Source organism: Mobula hypostoma, chromosome 1, assembly GCF_963921235.1.
Source record: "Mobula hypostoma chromosome 1, sMobHyp1.1, whole genome shotgun sequence".
In the NCBI taxonomy this organism is placed as follows: domain Eukaryota; kingdom Metazoa; phylum Chordata; class Chondrichthyes; order Myliobatiformes; family Myliobatidae; genus Mobula; species Mobula hypostoma.
In genome coordinates this window covers 20,561,422-20,580,751 of record NC_086097.1, presented here as the reverse complement: position 1 = coordinate 20,580,751, position 19,330 = coordinate 20,561,422, and the positions used below count along the sequence as shown (strand labels likewise).

At 42.8% G+C, this 19,330-nt stretch overlaps 1 protein-coding gene across 1 annotated transcript in view; it reads right to left on the bottom strand.

Moving 5' to 3' along the window:
• vipas39 (VPS33B interacting protein, apical-basolateral polarity regulator, spe-39 homolog) overlaps window positions 1-19,330 on the bottom strand; it is a 79,150-nt gene that overhangs the window by 36,671 nt on the left and 23,149 nt on the right. Inside the window, exons 7-13 of the mRNA XM_063058770.1 lie at window positions 19,109-19,165; window positions 18,329-18,421; window positions 15,952-15,985; window positions 10,881-10,983; window positions 9,489-9,516; window positions 2,449-2,522; window positions 1,091-1,166 (exon numbers count right to left, since the gene is read on the bottom strand). Of these exons, the coding sequence (XP_062914840.1) occupies window positions 1,091-1,166; window positions 2,449-2,522; window positions 9,489-9,516; window positions 10,881-10,983; window positions 15,952-15,985; window positions 18,329-18,421; window positions 19,109-19,165 (465 nt within the window). The remainder of the gene's footprint in view (window positions 1-1,090; window positions 1,167-2,448; window positions 2,523-9,488; window positions 9,517-10,880; window positions 10,984-15,951; window positions 15,986-18,328; window positions 18,422-19,108; window positions 19,166-19,330) is intronic.

Sequence of the window (19,330 nt, the reverse complement as noted above, 5' to 3'; positions counted from 1 at the left end):
CTTAAAATGAGCTACCAAAAATAATAGTTGAGGTGGGCACATTGAGCCATTTAGATAAGTACATGGATAAGGGAGGTTGAGAAGGCTGTGGGCCAAACACGGGCAACACAGTTGGCATGGATGAGTTGGGGCAAAGGACCTGCTTCCATGCTGTATGACACTATGTCTCATACAAAACTGGCTATAATGTACAGAGTGTGATACTAACACAAAATGCTGGGAATTAGTAATTGGCATATTATTGATCCATGTTCTAAGGTGCAGTGAAAGGCTTTTGATTACATGGCCTCCAACTAGATCACACCAGACATAAATACATCAGTAGTACCAAAGTAAAAATAATGAATGCAGAATATATTGTGTTGCAGATACCGAGAAAATGCAGCACATTGATTTAGTTACTTAGAAATACAGCACGGAACAGGCCCTTCCGGGCTAGTTAGCCACACCATCCAGCAACACAACTATTTAACCCTCGCCTCTGCACAGGGCAATTTACAATGACCAATTAACCTACTAACTCATACGTCTTTGGGCTGTGGGAGGAAACAGTATAGTGGACAAATAAAGCGCAAGGGTCACAACAAGACAGATTAAGATAGAAAGATTTCAGTTTTAGTATATATTAGGTCCATACAAGATTCTATAATAGCGGGACAGAAGCTGCCCTTGAGTCTGCTGGTAAATGTTCTCATGCTTTTGCCCCTTCTGCCCAAAGGGAGAGGGGAGAAGAGAGAATTCTCAGCAGGAGAGGGGTCCTTGGATGTGATATGACAGTTAGTGGAGGGCAAGCTGGTTCAAATAATAGATTAAGCTGCATCCACAACAAGCTGCATGCAGACAGTAGGCTTTCTATTGTGTACCCGTGGGGGAAAAAAAAGTGCTGACTATGTCTTTTTGAATTTGAGCAAAAACAAAGCAGTTCTTTCCAATGTGGAAATCTGGCTGGAAATCAAGGTAGATATGGGATAAACTTGCAGTTGGAAGGGGAGAAGACCATTAGTGGGTGTCGAAGGAACGAGCTGATGGTGGGTTCTGAGGTGGACCAATGATAATGGAAAGGTAAACTATACACCAAGTTGTTCCTCACATCGATAATAATCTGTCTCTCCAGCAGTGTATAGTGATCTTCAACAAAGGCACTATCATCAGTCGCAAACGGGAGCCTAAAGACAAAAACAGAGACAGAGAAAATCATAAACACAAGAGACTCAGCAGGTACTGGAAATCTCAGGTATCACACAAAAAACATTGGAGGAACTCAGCAGGTCACGCAGCACCCATGGAGGGGAATGAACAGTCGACGTTTCGGGTCATGACCCTTCCTCAGGACTGAAAGGAAGGAGTAGAAGCCAGAACAAGAAGGTGAGGGGAGGGGAAAGATACAAGATGGGAAGTGATAGGTGAGACCAGGTGAAGGGGAAGCTGTCTCTTCCGCCTGTCGCTTCCCAGTTTCTTAGTTCATTTCTGCTTCCCCACCACCCACCTTCCCCTCTGTGGGATTAGTATGGTGGCAAGACAGTGACTATACTTCATTAGGAGTGTGAAGAGATTCGGTATGTCAACAAATACACTCAAAAACTTCTATAGGTGTACTGTGGAGAGCATTCTGACAGGCTGCATCACCGTCTGGTATGTGGGGTGGGGGGTGGCTACTGCACAGGACCGAAAGAAGCTGCAGAGGGTTGTAAATCTAGTCAGCTCCATCTTGGGTACTAGGCTGCAAAGTACCCAGGACATCTTCAGGGAGCGGTGTCCCAGAAAGGCAGCATCCATTATTAAGGACCTCCAGCACCCAGGGCATGCCCGTTTCTCACCGTTACCATCAGGTAGGAGATACAGAAGCCTGAAGGCACACACTCAGCAATTCAGCAACAGCTTCTTCCTCTCTGCCATCAGATTCCTAAATGGACATTGAACCTTGGACACTACCTCACTTTTTTAATCTATATAGTATTTCTGTTTTTGCACTATTTTAATCTATTCAATATATTTATTTGTTTGTTATTTTGTTTTGTTTTTTCTCTTCTATATTATGTATTGCATTGAACTGCTGCTGCTAAGTTAACAAATTTCACGACACATGCTGGTGAAAATAAATCTGATTTTGATTCTGACATAGACTTACTGGGCTGAAGGGCCTGTTTCTGTACTGTATAGCCCTCTGTTTCTAATACAAAGTGAGGGATGGCAGGATTGTGTTTGGACATGATCACAGTGTGCAGGGATTTCAACATTCACTGCTTCAACTAACATAGTACCTGGATGAACATTTGAATGCCCTGTACCCACAGCACTGTGGCCCAACAAGGGGAGCGCATCAAGTGGGAAAGGAGGAGAGAAATTAGAAACTTAGAGCCCTTGGGTGGAAATAAACAAAATTATCAACCCTGTTAGCTTGCCTTCTCTCAGCTGCTTGCTTACACAGTATCTCTACTCAATACTTACCCAATACAGCTTTTCAAATATTCCTTCCTCTCACTATGGCTTCTGATATTTAAATGTTCCTTGTAGCGCAAGAGCTGAAATAAGAAATTAAAATATTAAAACAAATTAACCTGACTGCAATGGCATTTATTGAATTTGAAAACGAGTTAATATCTCCTGCAAATTTGCTTCAGACATCAACAGAAAATCCTTAACAACAATTTAGAAACTGGAAGCTTGGGAACCGACCATTCTCAAGCATCCATCATTAAGGATCTCCACCATCCAGACCATGCTCACTTCTCGCTGCTGCTATTGGGAAGGAGCTATAAGACCACCAGGTTCAGGAATAGTCAACCATCATGGCTCCTAAAACTATCATGGATAATTTCATTCATCTCTGCTCTGAACTGATGCCACAACCTACGGACTCACTTTCAAGGACTCTACAACTCATGTTCTCAGTACTATTTATTTATTTACACAGTTTGTCTTCCTTTGCACATTGGCTGTCAACATTTTGTGTGTAGTTTTTCATTGATTCTATTGTATTTCTTCGCTTTTACAGTGAATGTCTACAAGAAAATGAATCTCTAGGTATTATACAGTGACCTATCTAAACATAGAAACATAGAAATTTACAGCACATTACAGGCCCTTTGGCCCGCAATGTTGTGACAAACATGGAACCTACTCTAGAAACTTCCCAGAATTTCCCTATCGCATAGCCCTCTATTTTTCTAAGCTCCACGTACCTAACAGGCTCTTAAAAGACCCTATTGTATCCGACTCCACCACCTTCGCTGGCAGTGCATTCCACACACCCACCACTCTCTGTGTGAAAAACTTACCTCTGACATCCCCCTGTACCTACTTCCAAGCACCTTAAAACTATGCCCCCTTGTGTTAGCCACACGATCAATGCCTCTCATCATCTTATACACCTCTGTCAGGTCACCTCTCATTCTCTGCCGTGCCAAGGAGAAAAGGCCAAGTTCACTCAACCTAGTCTCAAAAGGTACGCTCTCCAATCCAGGTAACGTCCTTGTAAATTTCCTCTGCACTCTCTCTATATTATCCACATCCTTCCTTAGTGAGGTGACCAGAACTGAAAACAGTACTCCAACTGGGGTCTAACAAAGGTCTTATATAGCTGTAACATTACCTCACGGCTCCTGAACACAATCCCATGGTTGAAGGCCAACACACCATACGCCTTCTTAACAACACTGTCAACCTGCGCAGCAACTTTAAGTGTCCTATGGATGTGGATCCCAAGATCTTGCTGATCCTCCAAAATGCCAAGAGGCTTACCATTAGTATTATATTCTGTCTCCAAATTTGACCTACTGAACTGACCCATTTCACACTTATCTGGATTGAACCCAATCTGCCACTTCTCAGCCCAGTTCTGCATCCTATCGTTGTCACGCTGTAACCTCTGACAACCCTCCAGACTATCCACAACACCCTTCAACTCTTGTGTCAACAGAAAACTTACTAACCCATCCTTCTACTTCCTTATCCAGGTCATTTATAAAAATCACAAAGAGAAGGGGTCCCAGAACAGATCCCTGCAGAATACCACTGGCCACCGTCCTCCATACAGAATACAAATCATCTACAACTACCCTTTGCCTTCTGTGGGCAAGTCAATTCTGGATCCACAAAGCAAGGATCCCATGCCTCATTTCTTTCTGATTGAGCCTCACATGGGGAACCTTATCATATGTCTTACTAAAATCCATATACAGTACATCCACTGCTCTATCTTCATCAATGTGTTTTATTACATCCTTAAAGAATTCAATCAGGCTCGTAAGACATGACCTGCCCTTGACAAAGCCATGCTGACTATGTGGACATGGTGGAGGATTACAAATACTTGGGGATACGAATTGACAATAAACTGGACTGGTCAAAGAACACTGAAGCTGTCTACAAGAAGGGTCAGAGCCGTCTCTATTTCCTGAGGAGACTGAGGTCCTTTAACATCTGTCAGACGATGCTGAGGATGTTCTACGTGTCTGTGGTGGCCAGTGCTATCATGTTTGCTGTTGTGTGCTGGGGCAGCAGGCGGAGGATAACAGACACCAACAGAGTCAACAAACTCATTGGTAAGGCCAGTGATGTTGTGGGGATGGAACTGGACTCTCTGATGGTGGTGTCTGGAAAGAGGATGCTGTCTAAGTTGCATGCTATCTTGGACAATGTCTCCCATCCACTACATAATGGACTGGTTGGGCACAGGCGTACATTCAGCCAGAGACTCATTCCACTGAGATGCAACACTGAGCGTCATAGGAAGTCATTCCTGCCTGTGGCCATCAAACTTTACACCTCCTCCCTTGGAGGGTCAGACACTCTGAGCAAATAGGCTGGTCGTGGACTTATTTCCTGGCATAATTTACATATTACTATTTAATTATTTACGGTTTTATTACTATTTAATTATTTATGGTGCAACTGTAACGAAAACCAATCTCCCTCGGGATCAATAAAGTATGACTATGACTATGACTAATCAGATTAAATCTGTTTAAATGCTCATAAATCCTACCTCTCAGGAAGTTCTCCAACAAATTGCCCTCCCCAGAAGTAAGACTCACTGGTCTATAATTTCCTGGGCTATCTTTACTCCTTTTCTTGAACAAGGGAACAATGTTTTCAACCTTCCAATCTTCCTTGGCAAAGATCACCACCTAAGGCTCAGCAATCTCCTCCCTCACTTCCCACAGGAGCCTGGGGTATATCTCATCCGGTCCCGGCAACTTATCTAATTTAATACCTTTCAAAAGCTCCAGGACATCCTCTTTCTTAATGTCTATACACTCAAGTCTGCTGTAAGTCATCCCCACAATTGCCAAGGTCCTTTTCACTGGTGAATGCTGAAGCAAAGTATTCATTAAGTACCTCCGCTACCTCGTCCAGCTCCATACCCAGGTTTCCAATCTCACTCCTGATTGGTCCCATTCTCACGTGGCACATCCTCTTGTGCTTCACGTACTTGTAAAATGCCTTGGGGTTTTCCTTAATCCTGGTCGCCAAGGTCTTCTCAAGGCCCCTTCTAACTCTCCTAACTTCATTCTTGAGCTCCTTCCTGACACCATTGTAATTTTCTAGAGCTCTAACAGTACCTAGTTTCTTGAACCTTCCATAAGCTTTTCTTTTTTTCTTAACTGGATTTTCTATATCCTTTGTACACCATGGTTCTTTTACCCTACCATCCTTTCCCTGCCTCAATGGAACATACCTATGCAGAACTCCATGTACTTCGATAATAAATTTATTTTGAACTCAAGGTGCAGTAATGAAGCAATTACAAGTTGCAGAATTCTGAGATAAAATCAGAAAATCCTATAAAATTTGATAGGCAGCAGAAGAGAGATAAATTAAAGTCCTCTCATAGATAGAAACAGACATTAACTGAGATTCCCCCTCTTTTGCAGTGATGGATCTATTGTGTCCCCAAAAGATTTTGTCCTTACCTCACGGCTTTTCAGATGCGCACAACTTTGTGGTGCCAGGTGCCAGGTATCAGGACCTTAATGAATGGCATCCAGGTAACAATTGTACGGGAGGGATTCAGGATGGGATGAAGGCATTGAATGGCTGAGTACATTGGGCCTGTACACAACACAGTATAGGAAAATGACAAAATGCCTTATTAAAATGTTTTAAGATTTTGATGGACATTGAAGGGGATCGGAGGGAGGAAGGCAAGGGAATGTTTCCCTTAATAGGGTTACCTTAAACGAGTGGGTATAGATTCAGAATAAGGCATTGCCGACTTAAGACAAATGAGGAGGAACAGTGATGCAAATAGATAGTGCTGTTGCTTCACAGTTCCAGGAACCCAGGCTACAGACTGATGTCTGTTACTGACCGTGTGCAGTCTGCATGTTCTCTATGTCCACACAGACTTACCCCAGGGTCCCTGATTTCCTCCCATATTCTGCAGGGGAGGTTAATTGAGCACTGTAAATTGGCCGCAGTGCAGGCAGATGCCAGGGGAACTGGAGGAGTTGATGGGTAAGAGAGAAGACCTTACAGGGAGTCAAATGGTGGCATGGTATCACTGATAGGCATGCTTCTGAGAGCTAACATAAGAGTCACTGAGCCAAATGGTCTCCTATGTCCCAAGATAATGCATGGGAATACATATATAGGAATTTCTCTTTTCATAGGGGTATTCTCCTCCAGAGAGCTGCAGAGGCAGTGTCATCTAATATATTCAAAACAGAGATTGCCAGACTCATGAACCATAAGATGAGAGAGGAGGAAAAGAAGCATTGAGGCCTTTCCTATAACATACATATATAAATGAGATCAAGGTTGGATCAGCCATGATCTCAATTATATTTATGTCACCCTGTTATAGGTAAGATGCAGCTAAACTGGAAATGGGAGGGGCAACCTTATAAAGGTGTTTATAATTATGAGAGCCATACATAGGATGGAAGGTAACAAAGTTAAAAGTTTGAAGTATATATATGTCACCATATACAACTCAGGAATGAAAGGGTTACCATATGAGGAACACTTCATGGCTCTGGGCCTGTACTTTCTGGAATTTAGAAGGATGAGGGGGATCTCATTGAAACCTTTTAAATGTTGAAAGGCATCAACAGAGTAGATGTGGAAAGGATGTTTCTCATGGTGGGGGAGTCTAGGACAAGAGGGCACAGCCTCAGGATAGAGGGGCAACCATTTAAAACAGAGATGTGGAGAAATTTCTTTAGCCAGAGGGTGGTGAATTTGTGGAATTTGTTACTACAGGCAGCTGTGGAGGCCAGGTCGTTCAGTAGATTTAAGGCAGAGCTTGATTGGACACAACATCAGAGGTTACGGGGAGAAGGCTGGGATGTGGGGCTGAGGAGGGGAAAAAAGGATCAGCCATGATTGAATGGTGGAGCAGACTCCATGGGCCAGAGGGCCTAATTCTGCTCCTATGTCTTACGGTCTTATAAATGCAAAAAAATAATAGAATCAATGAAAGACTGCCTCTAACAAAGTGTGCGAATACAAAAAGACAAGAGAAAATTAATAATAAATAAATAGATAAGCAATAAGTATCGAGAACATGAAATGAAGAATCCTTGAAAGTCAGTCCATAGGATGGAGTGAGTGAAGTTATCCCCTCCACTTCAAGAGTCCCATGATTGTAGGGTAATAACTGTTCCTGAACTTGGTGGTGTGCATCCTGAGGCTCCTATGGAAGCAATGAGAAGAAAGCATGGCCCGGATGGTGGGGATCCTTAATGGTGGATGCTGCCTTCCAGTGTCTTCGTTCAGTGTAGATGTGCTTAATGGTGGGGAGGGCTTTACCCATCAAGGATTGGGCCATATCCACTACTTTTTGGAGGCTCTTCCATTCAAAGGAATTGGTGTTTCCATGCGAGGCCGTGATGCATCCAGTCAATATACTCTTCACCACACATCTGTAGAAGTTTGTGAAAGGTTTTAGATGACATGCTGAAACTTCACAAACTTTTAAGAAAGTAGAGGTGCTGCAATGCTTTCTTTGTAATGGCACTTATGTGCTGGGCCAAGTGTCAATCCTCTGAAATGATAACGCCTGGGAATTCAAATTTGCTGACCCACTCCACCTCTGATCCCCCAACGAGGACTGGCTCAAAGACCTCCGGTTTCCTCCTCTTGAAGTCAATAATCAGCTCCTTGGTCTTGCTGACGTTGAGTGAGAGGTTGTTGTTGTGGCACCACTCAGTCAGATTTTCAATCTCTCCTCCTATCTGCCAATTTGTCACCACCTTTGATTCGGCCAATGACAGTTGTGTCGTCAGCAAGCTTTAATCTGGCATTGGAGCTGGGCTTAGCCACACAGTCATAAGTATAAAGCAAGAAGAGCACGGGGTCTAAGTACAGAGCCTTGTGGTTCATCAGTGCTAATGGAGATTGTAGAAAAGATGCGATTGCCTGTATGAACTTTTCCCCAGGACAGGTGAGTCCAAAACTAGGAGGCACAGGGCCGCAAGAGGGTGCAGAGGGTAGTGGACATAGCCCTCCCCACCCTCAAACATCTGCAGGGTGCCGCTTCAAGGCGGCATCTATCATCACTGACCCTCACCATCGAGGTTCGGCAGAAAGTACAGAAGCCTGAATCCCCACACCACCAGGTTCAAGAACAACTACTTTGCTACAACCATCAGGATCTTGAACCGACCTGCACAGCTCCAACCCAACCTCAGCAATGGAAGACTACGGCCCACCTCCTCCATTTCCATGGGCTTGTCATTGTTTATTTTTTAGACTAACGTCCTGCCTTGCACAGTCCTTTTCACAGGAGTACATTCAGCCAGAGACTCATTGCACCGAGATGCAACACAGAGCGTCATAGGAAGTCATTCCTGCTTGTGGCCATCAAACTTTACAACTCCTCCCTTGGAGGGTCAGACACCCTGAGCCAATAGGCTGGCCCTGGACTTATTTCCTGGCATTTACATATTACTATTTAACTATTTATGGTTTTATTACTATTTATTATCTACGGTGCAACTGTAACGAAATCCAATTTCCCCCGGGATCAATAAAGTATGAGTATGACTATTTATGTGCGTGCCTGTGAACCTGCTGCAAGCAGGGAAATGATACAGGAGACTGAAGACCCACACTCCAACTTTTAGGAATGGCTTCTTCCAGTCTTCTATCAGATACCTGAACAGTCCATGAAACCATGAACACTACCTCACGATTCCTCTTTTGCATTCTGGTAATTTTCATATCCTGCTCTGCTATACTGCCACAAATTTTCCACTGATGTGAATGATAATAAAACTGATCCTGATTTTTCATTGTACCTGCTTACCGTACTGGTGCACGTGACAATAAATTTGACTTGACTACTGAACTGAGAATTTTAAAATATCTTGTTAATTAACTGAACTTAGGACCCATTCTGTTGTGGTACAGGCTCTGTCCAAGCACCTGGATTAAAAAGTTCTGTACCATGATTCTGATGCTAATAATTATGGAATTCAACCTGTGTGTTGACAACTGTATAGGATTTAGATGGGTTCTGTACCCAGCCAGGGGATACTTACTGCAAACTCTTCTGTCCTCCCCAGGGCTCTGTATTGAAAGAAATAAAGGATAATGTCACTATGCATGCTAAATTCATAGGATACATATTGATTTTTGGAATAACTATGACTAAAGCCCAAGTCATCCATATCTGGTATAACTTTATCTCTTTGAAGCTGCCCTCTGCTGGATTTGATGCTACAGATGCTTCATGTTAAAATCTAATTCCACACTCCTGTTACAATGGTAATTAGTCACCGCCAAATTCACTCAGAAATTCCAAGTTGACTGAAAATTCCAGAGGTGACGGGTGGGGGACTGTGGGGCTAGGGAAAATGTCAGCACAAGCAGGATATAACATCAATATTTGCTTGGATAACCAGGGCATTCACTTCATGTTTCAACACTCCTGTGTGAATTTAATTAGTTAATTTACTAGTTATGAATGACCTAACCTGTCCTGACCTAAGGAAATCCACCCTTTGCAAATTCTCCCATACATTAGGAAAGCACTTCTCAAGGTAGCAATAATACTATTACTAATAATAATATTTCATGATATTCATGTATAATTATGTCTATACACTCAGTGGCCTTGTAACTCCTGTACCTAATAAAGTGGCAATTGAGTGTATTTTTTGTGGTCTTCTGCTTCCGTAGCCCATCCACTTCAAGATTCAATGTGTCCTTTTGCACATCACTGTTCAGAGATGCTCCTTTTCACACTACCGTTGTAATTTGTGGTTATTTGAGGGTAACAGCTGCCTTCCTGTCAATTTGAACCAGTCTCCTCTCTCATTAACAAGGCATTTTCACATACAAAATTGCCACTCGCTGGATTTTTTTTTTTGTTTTATGCACAATTCCCTGTAAACTCTAGAAGACTGCTATGCATGAAAATCCCAGGAGATCAGCAGGTTCTGAGATGCTCAAACCACCCTAACTGGCACCGACAATTGTTCCATGGTCAAAGTCACTTAGATCAGATTTCTTCCCCCATTCTGATGTTTGGTCTGAACAACTGAATCTCTTGACCATATCTGAATGCTGTTATGTATTGTGTTGCCCCCCCCCCCACATGATTGGCTGAATAGATATTTGCATTAACTAGCTGGTGAACAGGTGTACTTAATAAAATGGCCACTGAGTATATATATATATATTTTTCCCATTAGTTTATCATGGGTAGAGTTAGGATGATTGTTCAATGAAATTAAATAATTATAGTGTGTGTCCGACGATACGATATGGAAACCGACAATTCAGATTTACAGAAAAATCGGCCTATGGACAATTATTAGAAATGGAGCCCTTACGCAACCCAGGGACTGCCAACTGCTTCCTCGTCCTGCACTCCAAAATCCAAACAAAAAGCCAACAGGAAGTATGGAATACAAGATCAGCCGTCTTACCTGAGCATCTCCATCAGTAGTTTCTGTTCTCCCGTCTCCTTCAGATAGTGGACAAATTGCTGCAGAGCAACCTGCTTGTACTGCAGCTCTTGAAACAGAACCTCTGTAAAACACAAACATGCATGTGCAATCAGTGGGACAGAATCGGAATGATACCTGCAAGTCAAGTCAACTGCTACGTAGGCATCAAGGACTTCGACAAACGAGAGACTTTTAAAAAGCAGTCTATCATTCTCTATTGCAATAGTCAGAACCATGAAATGTTCCAGAAGGTGGCTATTTTGCCATTTCTATTTCCAAACTCTTTAGACATTTATTCAGCTCCATTTTATAAAATTATGTAAGATAAGGTTAGCTTTACTTGTCACAAGTATGTTCAAAGCAAATTAGCAAGGTTTGTGCAAATGTTGCCACCAACTCACTAACCCTAACCTATACATTTTTGGAAGGAAACCAGAGCACCTGGACGAACCCTACACAGTCATGGGCAGAACGTTCAAACTCTGTACTGACAGCGGCAGGAATCAAACTCTGCTGCAAACCAACTGCACCAACCGCTACACTACTGTGTCACCCTATAGTTAATCCACTCTCCTTTACTTAATTACTTATTTTCGGTGGATGACGCCGACAATGTTAACTCTTGTAGCCAATCCCAGTTGCCTGACGTGTGTTGCTTGCTAGGCCACTTCTACAAGTCAACTGCACTGTGGGTCTGGAGTCACAGATGATCCAGAGAGGATAACAGAATTCCTTTAGAGGACATCAGTCCACCAATTGGGTTTTAAATAGTGAAACAAATAGGGTCATGGTTGTAATTATTGACACTGGCTATTATTTTACATTTACTTACTGTATGTAGGAGGAGGACATTTTATCCCATAGAATACCAGCATAACAATCCTGTCAGTACCATTACTCCTCTCCTTATTTCCCAACAAATTATTCCTTCTCATGCACTGCCCTTCAACTCTGCTTAATTTCTATCACCCCTTACCCGCACTAAGAAGTAAGTTACAGGGGACAATATCCTACCAGCACATCTTTGGTGCATGGGAGGACACTGGGGGAAAAAAGCACGATTGCAGGAAAAACATGCAAACTTCTCATAGCGTAGTGGTTAGCGTAACACTTTACAGCACCAGCAATCAGAAGAGTGAGGATTCAATTCCCAACTCAGTCTATAAGGAGCCTGAACGTTTTTCCCATGGTCTCGTGTGTTGGCATGACATGCAACACAAAACAGCAACACCAAACAATTACAAAGGACAAAGAATCACCCAAAAATAATTTAGAGGTTAAAGTACGGATTTAGAATAAATACCAGCATGTATCTACAATGTAAGCAGCATTATAAGAAGTGGTTTAAAGAGTTTACAGTGCAGTGCAGTGAGTGAGGTAGTAGAGGGGGGTAATAGATAGAGCTGGTAAGCAAATATTTGGCAAGACGAAAGGGAGCAACCAAAGGTCCGTGCGCGGAGAGGTGAGCTAAGCAGTCAAGGGACTCGACTGGCAATGACTCTTCCCCAGCTTGGACATCTCAAAATAAGATGTCGGGTTTTCCACAGAGAGACAAGAAAATATTTCTTCACCCAGGGTATGACTAAGATTGTCCATAAGACATAGGAGCAGAATTAGGCCACTCAGCCCATCGTGTCTGCTCTGCCATCCCATCATGGGTGATCCCAGATCCCACTCAACCCCACACACCTGCCTTCTCGCCATATCCTTTGACGCCCCGACCGATCAAGAAAGGATCAACTTCCGCTTTAAACATACCCACGGACTCGGCCTCCACTTCAGTCTGTGGCAGAGCATTTCACAGATTCACTACTCTCTGGCTAAAAAAACTCCTCCTTACCTCTGTTCTAAATGGTCACCCCTCAATTTTGAGGCTGCGCCCTCTGGTTCTGGATACCCCCACCATGGGAAACATTCTCTCCACATCCACCCTATCTAGTCCTTTCAACACGTCAGTAGGTTTCAATGAGATTCCACCCCCCACCGCATTCTTCTAAATTCCAGTGAGCACAGATCCAAAGCTGCCAAACGTTCCTCATACATTAACCCCTTCATTCCCAGAATCATCCTCGTGAACCTCTTCTGGACTCTCTCCAATGACAACATATGCTTTCTGAGATATGGCTAATGATTGATAATTGGAATTATCTACATAAGAGAACTGTTCAGACTTAGGCACTGAATACTGTGGTCAGTAGACTTTCAGATGAATTAAGGATTTTGTGGTTAGAACAGGAAAGAGGCCCCGTGATAAGAGTTCAGCCATGATGGAGCAAGTAGAAGCATTTGAATGGCCCCACCTCTGCCTCTGTCTCTTACATCCTTATTTTCATCTGCTGAGAGAGGAGCAGAGGTAATGTTCTAGGCTTGTGATCTTACATCAGTATTTAGTGACATGAGGTTAAAGGGAAGCATATTTATTCATTGAGATACAGCACAGCGCAGGCCCTTTGAGCCATGTTGTCCAACCTCTCCAACTTAACACTAGCCTAATCACGGGACAATTTACAATGACCAATTAACTCACACACCATTGGACTGTGGGTGGAAACCAGAGCACCCAGAGGAAATCAGCGTGGTCTCAGGGAGAAAGTACAAACTCCTTCCAGGCAGTGGTAGGAATTGAACACGGGCCGCTGGGGACTGTGAATCATTGTGCTAACTACTACACTACCGTGTCACCCTGAGTAACCCAACCCTCCCCTGTACAAAAGGTTCTCCACTGCTCCATTAACATTTTGAGAGTGCACAGGCTTCATTAACTCCACAGCATGCAACAGCGCTGTTCTGTGGCCACACAAGAGTATCAAGCTTCATCATTACTGTCTGACTTATTCAAAACCAGGACAAGGTTACTGCCCTCAAAAGGTAATTCTGCAAGAGAAAGCTGGTGAGAAATTGTCTTCATATAGTATACCATTAATCCTTTTCTCAGGTATCTCAGAACTGCTAATCTCCTGAGATTTTCATGCGCAACGGTTTCTAGGGTTTACAGAGAATGGTATGAAAAACTATAAATATCTAGCAAGCAGCTGTTCTGTGGGCAAAAGCACCTTGTTAATAAGAGAGGTTAGAGGAGAATGGCCAAACTGGCTCAAACTGACAAGAAAGTGACAGTAACTCAAATCACCACACATTACAATGCTGGTCTTCAGTCTATGTCTACAATGATACCAATCTAGACTAATCCCAAACACAAGAGATTCTGCAAATGCTGTAAATCAAGAGTAACACACACAAAATGCTGGAAGAACTCAGCAGGTCAGACGGCTTCAATGGAAACGAATAAACAGTCGATGTTTCGGACCGAGACCCTTCATCAGTACTCATCCCATCCCATCAGAACTCATCCCATCTGCCTGCACAGAGTCTATATCCCCCCTTCTCAGCCTGTTCATGTGCTGATCAAAATGCTACTCATCGTATCTGCTTCCACTTCCATTCTTAACACCATGTTCCAGGTATTAGCTACCTGGAGCTTGGAGCTGAATGCCCTCAAAATGGCAGAGATGCATATTGAGTTCAGGAGAAATATGCCTCCTCTCCAAACACTTACCATCAACAACTCTACAGTTCCAAGGAAATTTATTGTCAGGGTATATAAATGTCACCATATAAAAACCTGAGATTCATTTTCTTGCGGACAATCACAGTAGATACCAGAAACACAATAGAATCAATGAAAGACTGCACCCTACAGGGTGGACCAACAACCAATGTGCAAGAAACAATAAACTGTGCAAATACAAAAAGAAATAAATAATAATAATCAATAAATAAGCAATAAATATCGAGAACATGAGACAAAGAGACCTTGAAAGTGAGTCCATAGGTTGAGGGAACATTTTAATGATGGGGCAAGTGAATTTGAGTGAAATGACGTTCCTACATGATGGCAACAGTGAGGAGAGATCCTGGCAAGGATGGTGGGGGTCCCTAATGATGGATGCTGCTTTCTTACGACAGATGTGCTCAATGGTGGGGAGATAGCATAATTTCAACATTCAGGCTTCTCGACATTATTATTTCACAAGACTTTGTGGGAGAACAAATCTCCTTCATTAGCAAAAAGGCTCGGCAGAGATGTACTTCTTGCGGCAGCTGGTATAAATCATCTTTCCCAGAATGTACTATTGCAATTCTACACTGCCATCATGGAGAGCATTCTGACATCATCCATTCCTGTCTGGTTTGATGCAGCATCATCTCAGAATATTGAAAACTGCAGAAAACTGTGATTGGCTCCAGTCTACCATGACTGCAAGTCATGCATGTGTCCAGGACAAAGAAGTGGGCAAGAAAACAAAATCACTGTGTACACTAAACACCCTGGAAACTGCCTTTTCCAAAAGCTCCCTACTGGAAAGCACTATAGACTAGTAAGACAAAAAACAAACTTCATGCCATCTTAATAGTTAATCTGATCAACCATTCTAGTTAGCCCCCTCTCCCCTGTCTATATAATGCCTCAGTCACTGTACTGCACTGTAAACACTTCCAACCACTTTTTATAGAGCTGTGTACATTGTAAATATATACATGCTGGTATTTATGCATGTTTCAATCCATATCCATACTTTAACCTCTAAGCAACACACATCAAAGTTGCTGGTGAACGCAGCAGGCCGGGCAGCATCTCTAGGAAGAGGTACAGTCGACGTTTCAGGCCGAGACCCTTCGTCAGGACTAACTGTTGTTTGCGTTTTAACCTCTAACATTATTTTTTAAAATTCTTTATAACTGTTGAACGCTGATTTTTTTTGCATGTGGCGCTAACATAGCACAGCATTTTCCTAATACATGTAAAAGTATATGGTGAATAAAGTTGATCCTCGATCTACCTCCTTCCCTGATGCATGCAGAAACTTAAATCCACCAATATCACCCCAACAGTTCTCAGGCTGAGACTGAATTACTCAGTAAAACAACTGGTATCAGTAAATTCATCTTACCCATTTGGAGAACAAGCTAACTCATAGATAAGCCTTCATATTCATCTCAACGCTGATGTCTAAACATCACAAACACAAATGGGTGAAGACCAAATTACCTTTGCTTAATGTTTTCTTCAGGAAGATCAAAATCTGCAAGGAAAAAAAAGTTTTTGCACACATTGACTCCAATACCATAAGATATAGGAGCAGAATTAAGCCATTTGGCCCATCGAGTCTGCTCCGCCATTCAATCATGGCTGGTCCTTTTTACCCCTCCTCAACCTCATTTGTCGGCTTTCTTCCCGTAACCTTTGCTGCTATGTCCAATCAAGAATCTATCAATCTCTGCCTTAAATACACCCAACGACCTGGCCTCCACAAATACAAGTATTAGACAGGTAATTTGCCCTTCTTAATTAACATAAGTAGTTCAAACATAGTTATAATCCAGAGGTAAGCCACTGACAGAAGTATGTTAAGTCAGAAAATGACTACTCCTTCACCATGCCATACGTTCAGCTGGGAGGATCAAGTATGTTGCAAGTTATAAAGCATTTTAAATACCAACCAATGGAAAAATCATCCCCACAGGTACATTGCAGAGACCTGAAGAGTTTTGTATATTTTGATGAAAACATCTCTAAGCTCAAGGGGATACAGGTCTCTGCACATAAACCCCTTTCTCATACGTGTGTGGAGAAGTGAGGCATTGAGATAAAATCTCCTGGTACATAATGTTGCAACAAGTTCTAACCACCTCCAGCTTTTCACAGTGATGATCCTTTCTCACATCTTCAACACTCTTCTAGCTCTTGGATAACCCCTTCTGATTTGTTCCCCTCTCTCGATCTTTGTCTTCCAGTCACGATGACGTCAGTGAATAAGTCCTCAGGCGACATCTTTCAGATAGCTAATCTCTTCAATTATTTCACTTTTTCTATGCCTTCTGCTCATTCTTTTTGTCTTGTTTCTGTTACGGAAACTGTTGAAGCCTGTGACGTGCGGTTTGGAACTCGATCAAATAACCTAGTGCTCTGCTGTGTCCGGAGAGCTGCTTTAAGGAGAAGATCAGAGAAGGGGACCCTGACAAGGACCGAGAACACAAGCTGACTCGTGGGAAAGACCAGAGACAGAGCGCGGGGTCAGGAATGACTCTCTCTTGATGCGGCAAGGAAGATTGAAGCATCAAGGTGAATGCGGAGGGGATCAGCTATCGCTCCCAACAGAGGCCACCACGGCGACGATGGTCAGCAGCCAGATTGGCAGTGTTTGGACCTGGCATGGCGGTCACTCTTCATGGAAGGAATGAGTTCGTACGGCCGCTCTCCTCATATGCTGACGGACAGACATTTTCAATAGTCTGAGAGTTATGTGATTATTGAACTGTACTTTATATTGGTCTCCTTCAGTTTCTCCGTGTTTTCTTTCTAGTGGCTGATTCACAGGTGGGTGATCTTTTAATTTTTTGTGTGAGGAGGGAGGGCTGGGGACTTTGATGCTATTGTCGATGTTCTTTTCTGTGAGTGACCAGGACAGGGATTGTTATTGTCACTGTTTTTTCTCTGGGAAGGGTGATTTGAAGCTACTCTCACTGTTTTTCTGCTGCGGGGAGGGGTGGGGGATTTTGGGTCTACAAGTTTTGTTTCTTTTCCGTTTTTATGCCGGGGGGGTGCGGGGGAGTTGATGTCTTTTTTTACAACAACTCCCATGGTCTTTCGGCATTTCGTGACTATCTGGAAAAGATGAATGCCAGAGTGTATTATGCGTGCATAGAATAAAATGAACCTTTGAACCCTTTTCATTTCCAACTGCTCTCACAACATCAACTCCTCTATTCCCCTTACCCATTCCAACATCGTTCCTCCAGCAGCTCATTTTTTTTGTTGTTCTGCTTTTCCTACTCTAAGCCAGATGATGTTGCCTCTCCACTGCACCTTCACTGGGATGTATATAACAGCACAGAAACCGATAATTCAACACGACACTTCTATCCTCCAGTCCAGCTCCACTCACTCTGCTGGATTTTAGACTACTTGGGAGGCTAAGCTAACCATGAATAGAGACACAAACTCTCGAGAAATTTGTCAACACAACAATTATAAACTGAGATTTGTAAATATCTACAGTACTGTACTTCTAGCTTTAACAATATACCAAAACTGAGTATCAACATCCCTCTATGTAGAGAGAATTCTGAAGGCTCATAAAGAAGTTTCTCTTCTTGTTAGTTTAATGGCCAATTGCTCATCTGCTTTCTAAACAGATCAAATGGAATCTAAGACCCTGCCTGAAGAAACACGAACAGAATCATGCTTTGGATATTATATAAGTATGTGTGCAGTAATCCTGTTCAGCTTCTCCAAAAGAATAATATTCATTCCCAGAAAAGTGCCCATAAAATTTATGGTATATTACACATGGACTGTTCACGATTTCTTTCACACGTCGACAAAGAGCAATAAACTTCAAATGAAGTTCCTGGCGAACACTTACAGCAGTGATGACATTTCCATCATGTGTTTGCACAGCTTCATCTACAAGAAGCAGTTTGTCTTTCAGAGAACGAAACCTCTCTAAGGAGTACATCTGAAAACAAAATCAGTACAGGAGTCAGGTAGGACAAGGTGCAGAGTTCATGTGTCTGTTCTGAAAATACTTTCAGTTTGAAGCTGTCTTTCCACTTCCACTCCAGAAACAGCTTACAGCAAGGGCTGAGTCAACCACGGCCACTGGCTCATCACCACTGGACCTTGGGCACTGACTCACTGCAGCTGACCATGCCCAATGGACCTTGGCTACTAGATTAACACCATGGGATATGGCCAATGGACCCCTGCAACTAGCCCCGACCTCTGGTTCATTGTAACTGGCCATGGCTACTGGTTCTCAGCAAGGGGCTTATTACAAATTACTTCGACACCTTGCCGAAATCGGGCAAAGACTGGTATTTTCATGGATGTCATGTTACTCTCTTTAGGATGGCTTTTGGCCTCTACAACTGGTGACAGCCTCTGGAACTGAAGAGAGAGACTAAACTTGTGATCTAACAATCCCAGAAAGCAATCATAGATGTATAACAAGCAAGGATCAGAATCCCATTTGATTTGACTCCAACTATACCCTTGGTTTAATACTCAGACATAATGGTTGCTGGACCAAGGAGAAGGCAAGTGTCCGGTGCCTTTGGAAAGGAGGGGCCTTCAGGAAAAGAGAGGGAGAAAAAGAAACATCTGATGGGGGAAGAGAAGAATATCTACAATAATTTCACCATACTCGTCCTTTCTGCATCTGTCTAACTGTCTGCTCTGGACTCCAGTCCGTCGAAAAGTCCTGTGGAAAGGCAACGGGAAATGCACAGTGAATCTCCACAATCATAATCGTACAAGCTCCACAATAATTTTCACACAACCAACCCATTAGTATTAAATGGCAGCGTAATTTTTGTTTAAATTATCAGGATCTTAAAGGAGAAGAAATGTGAAATAAGGAACCAAT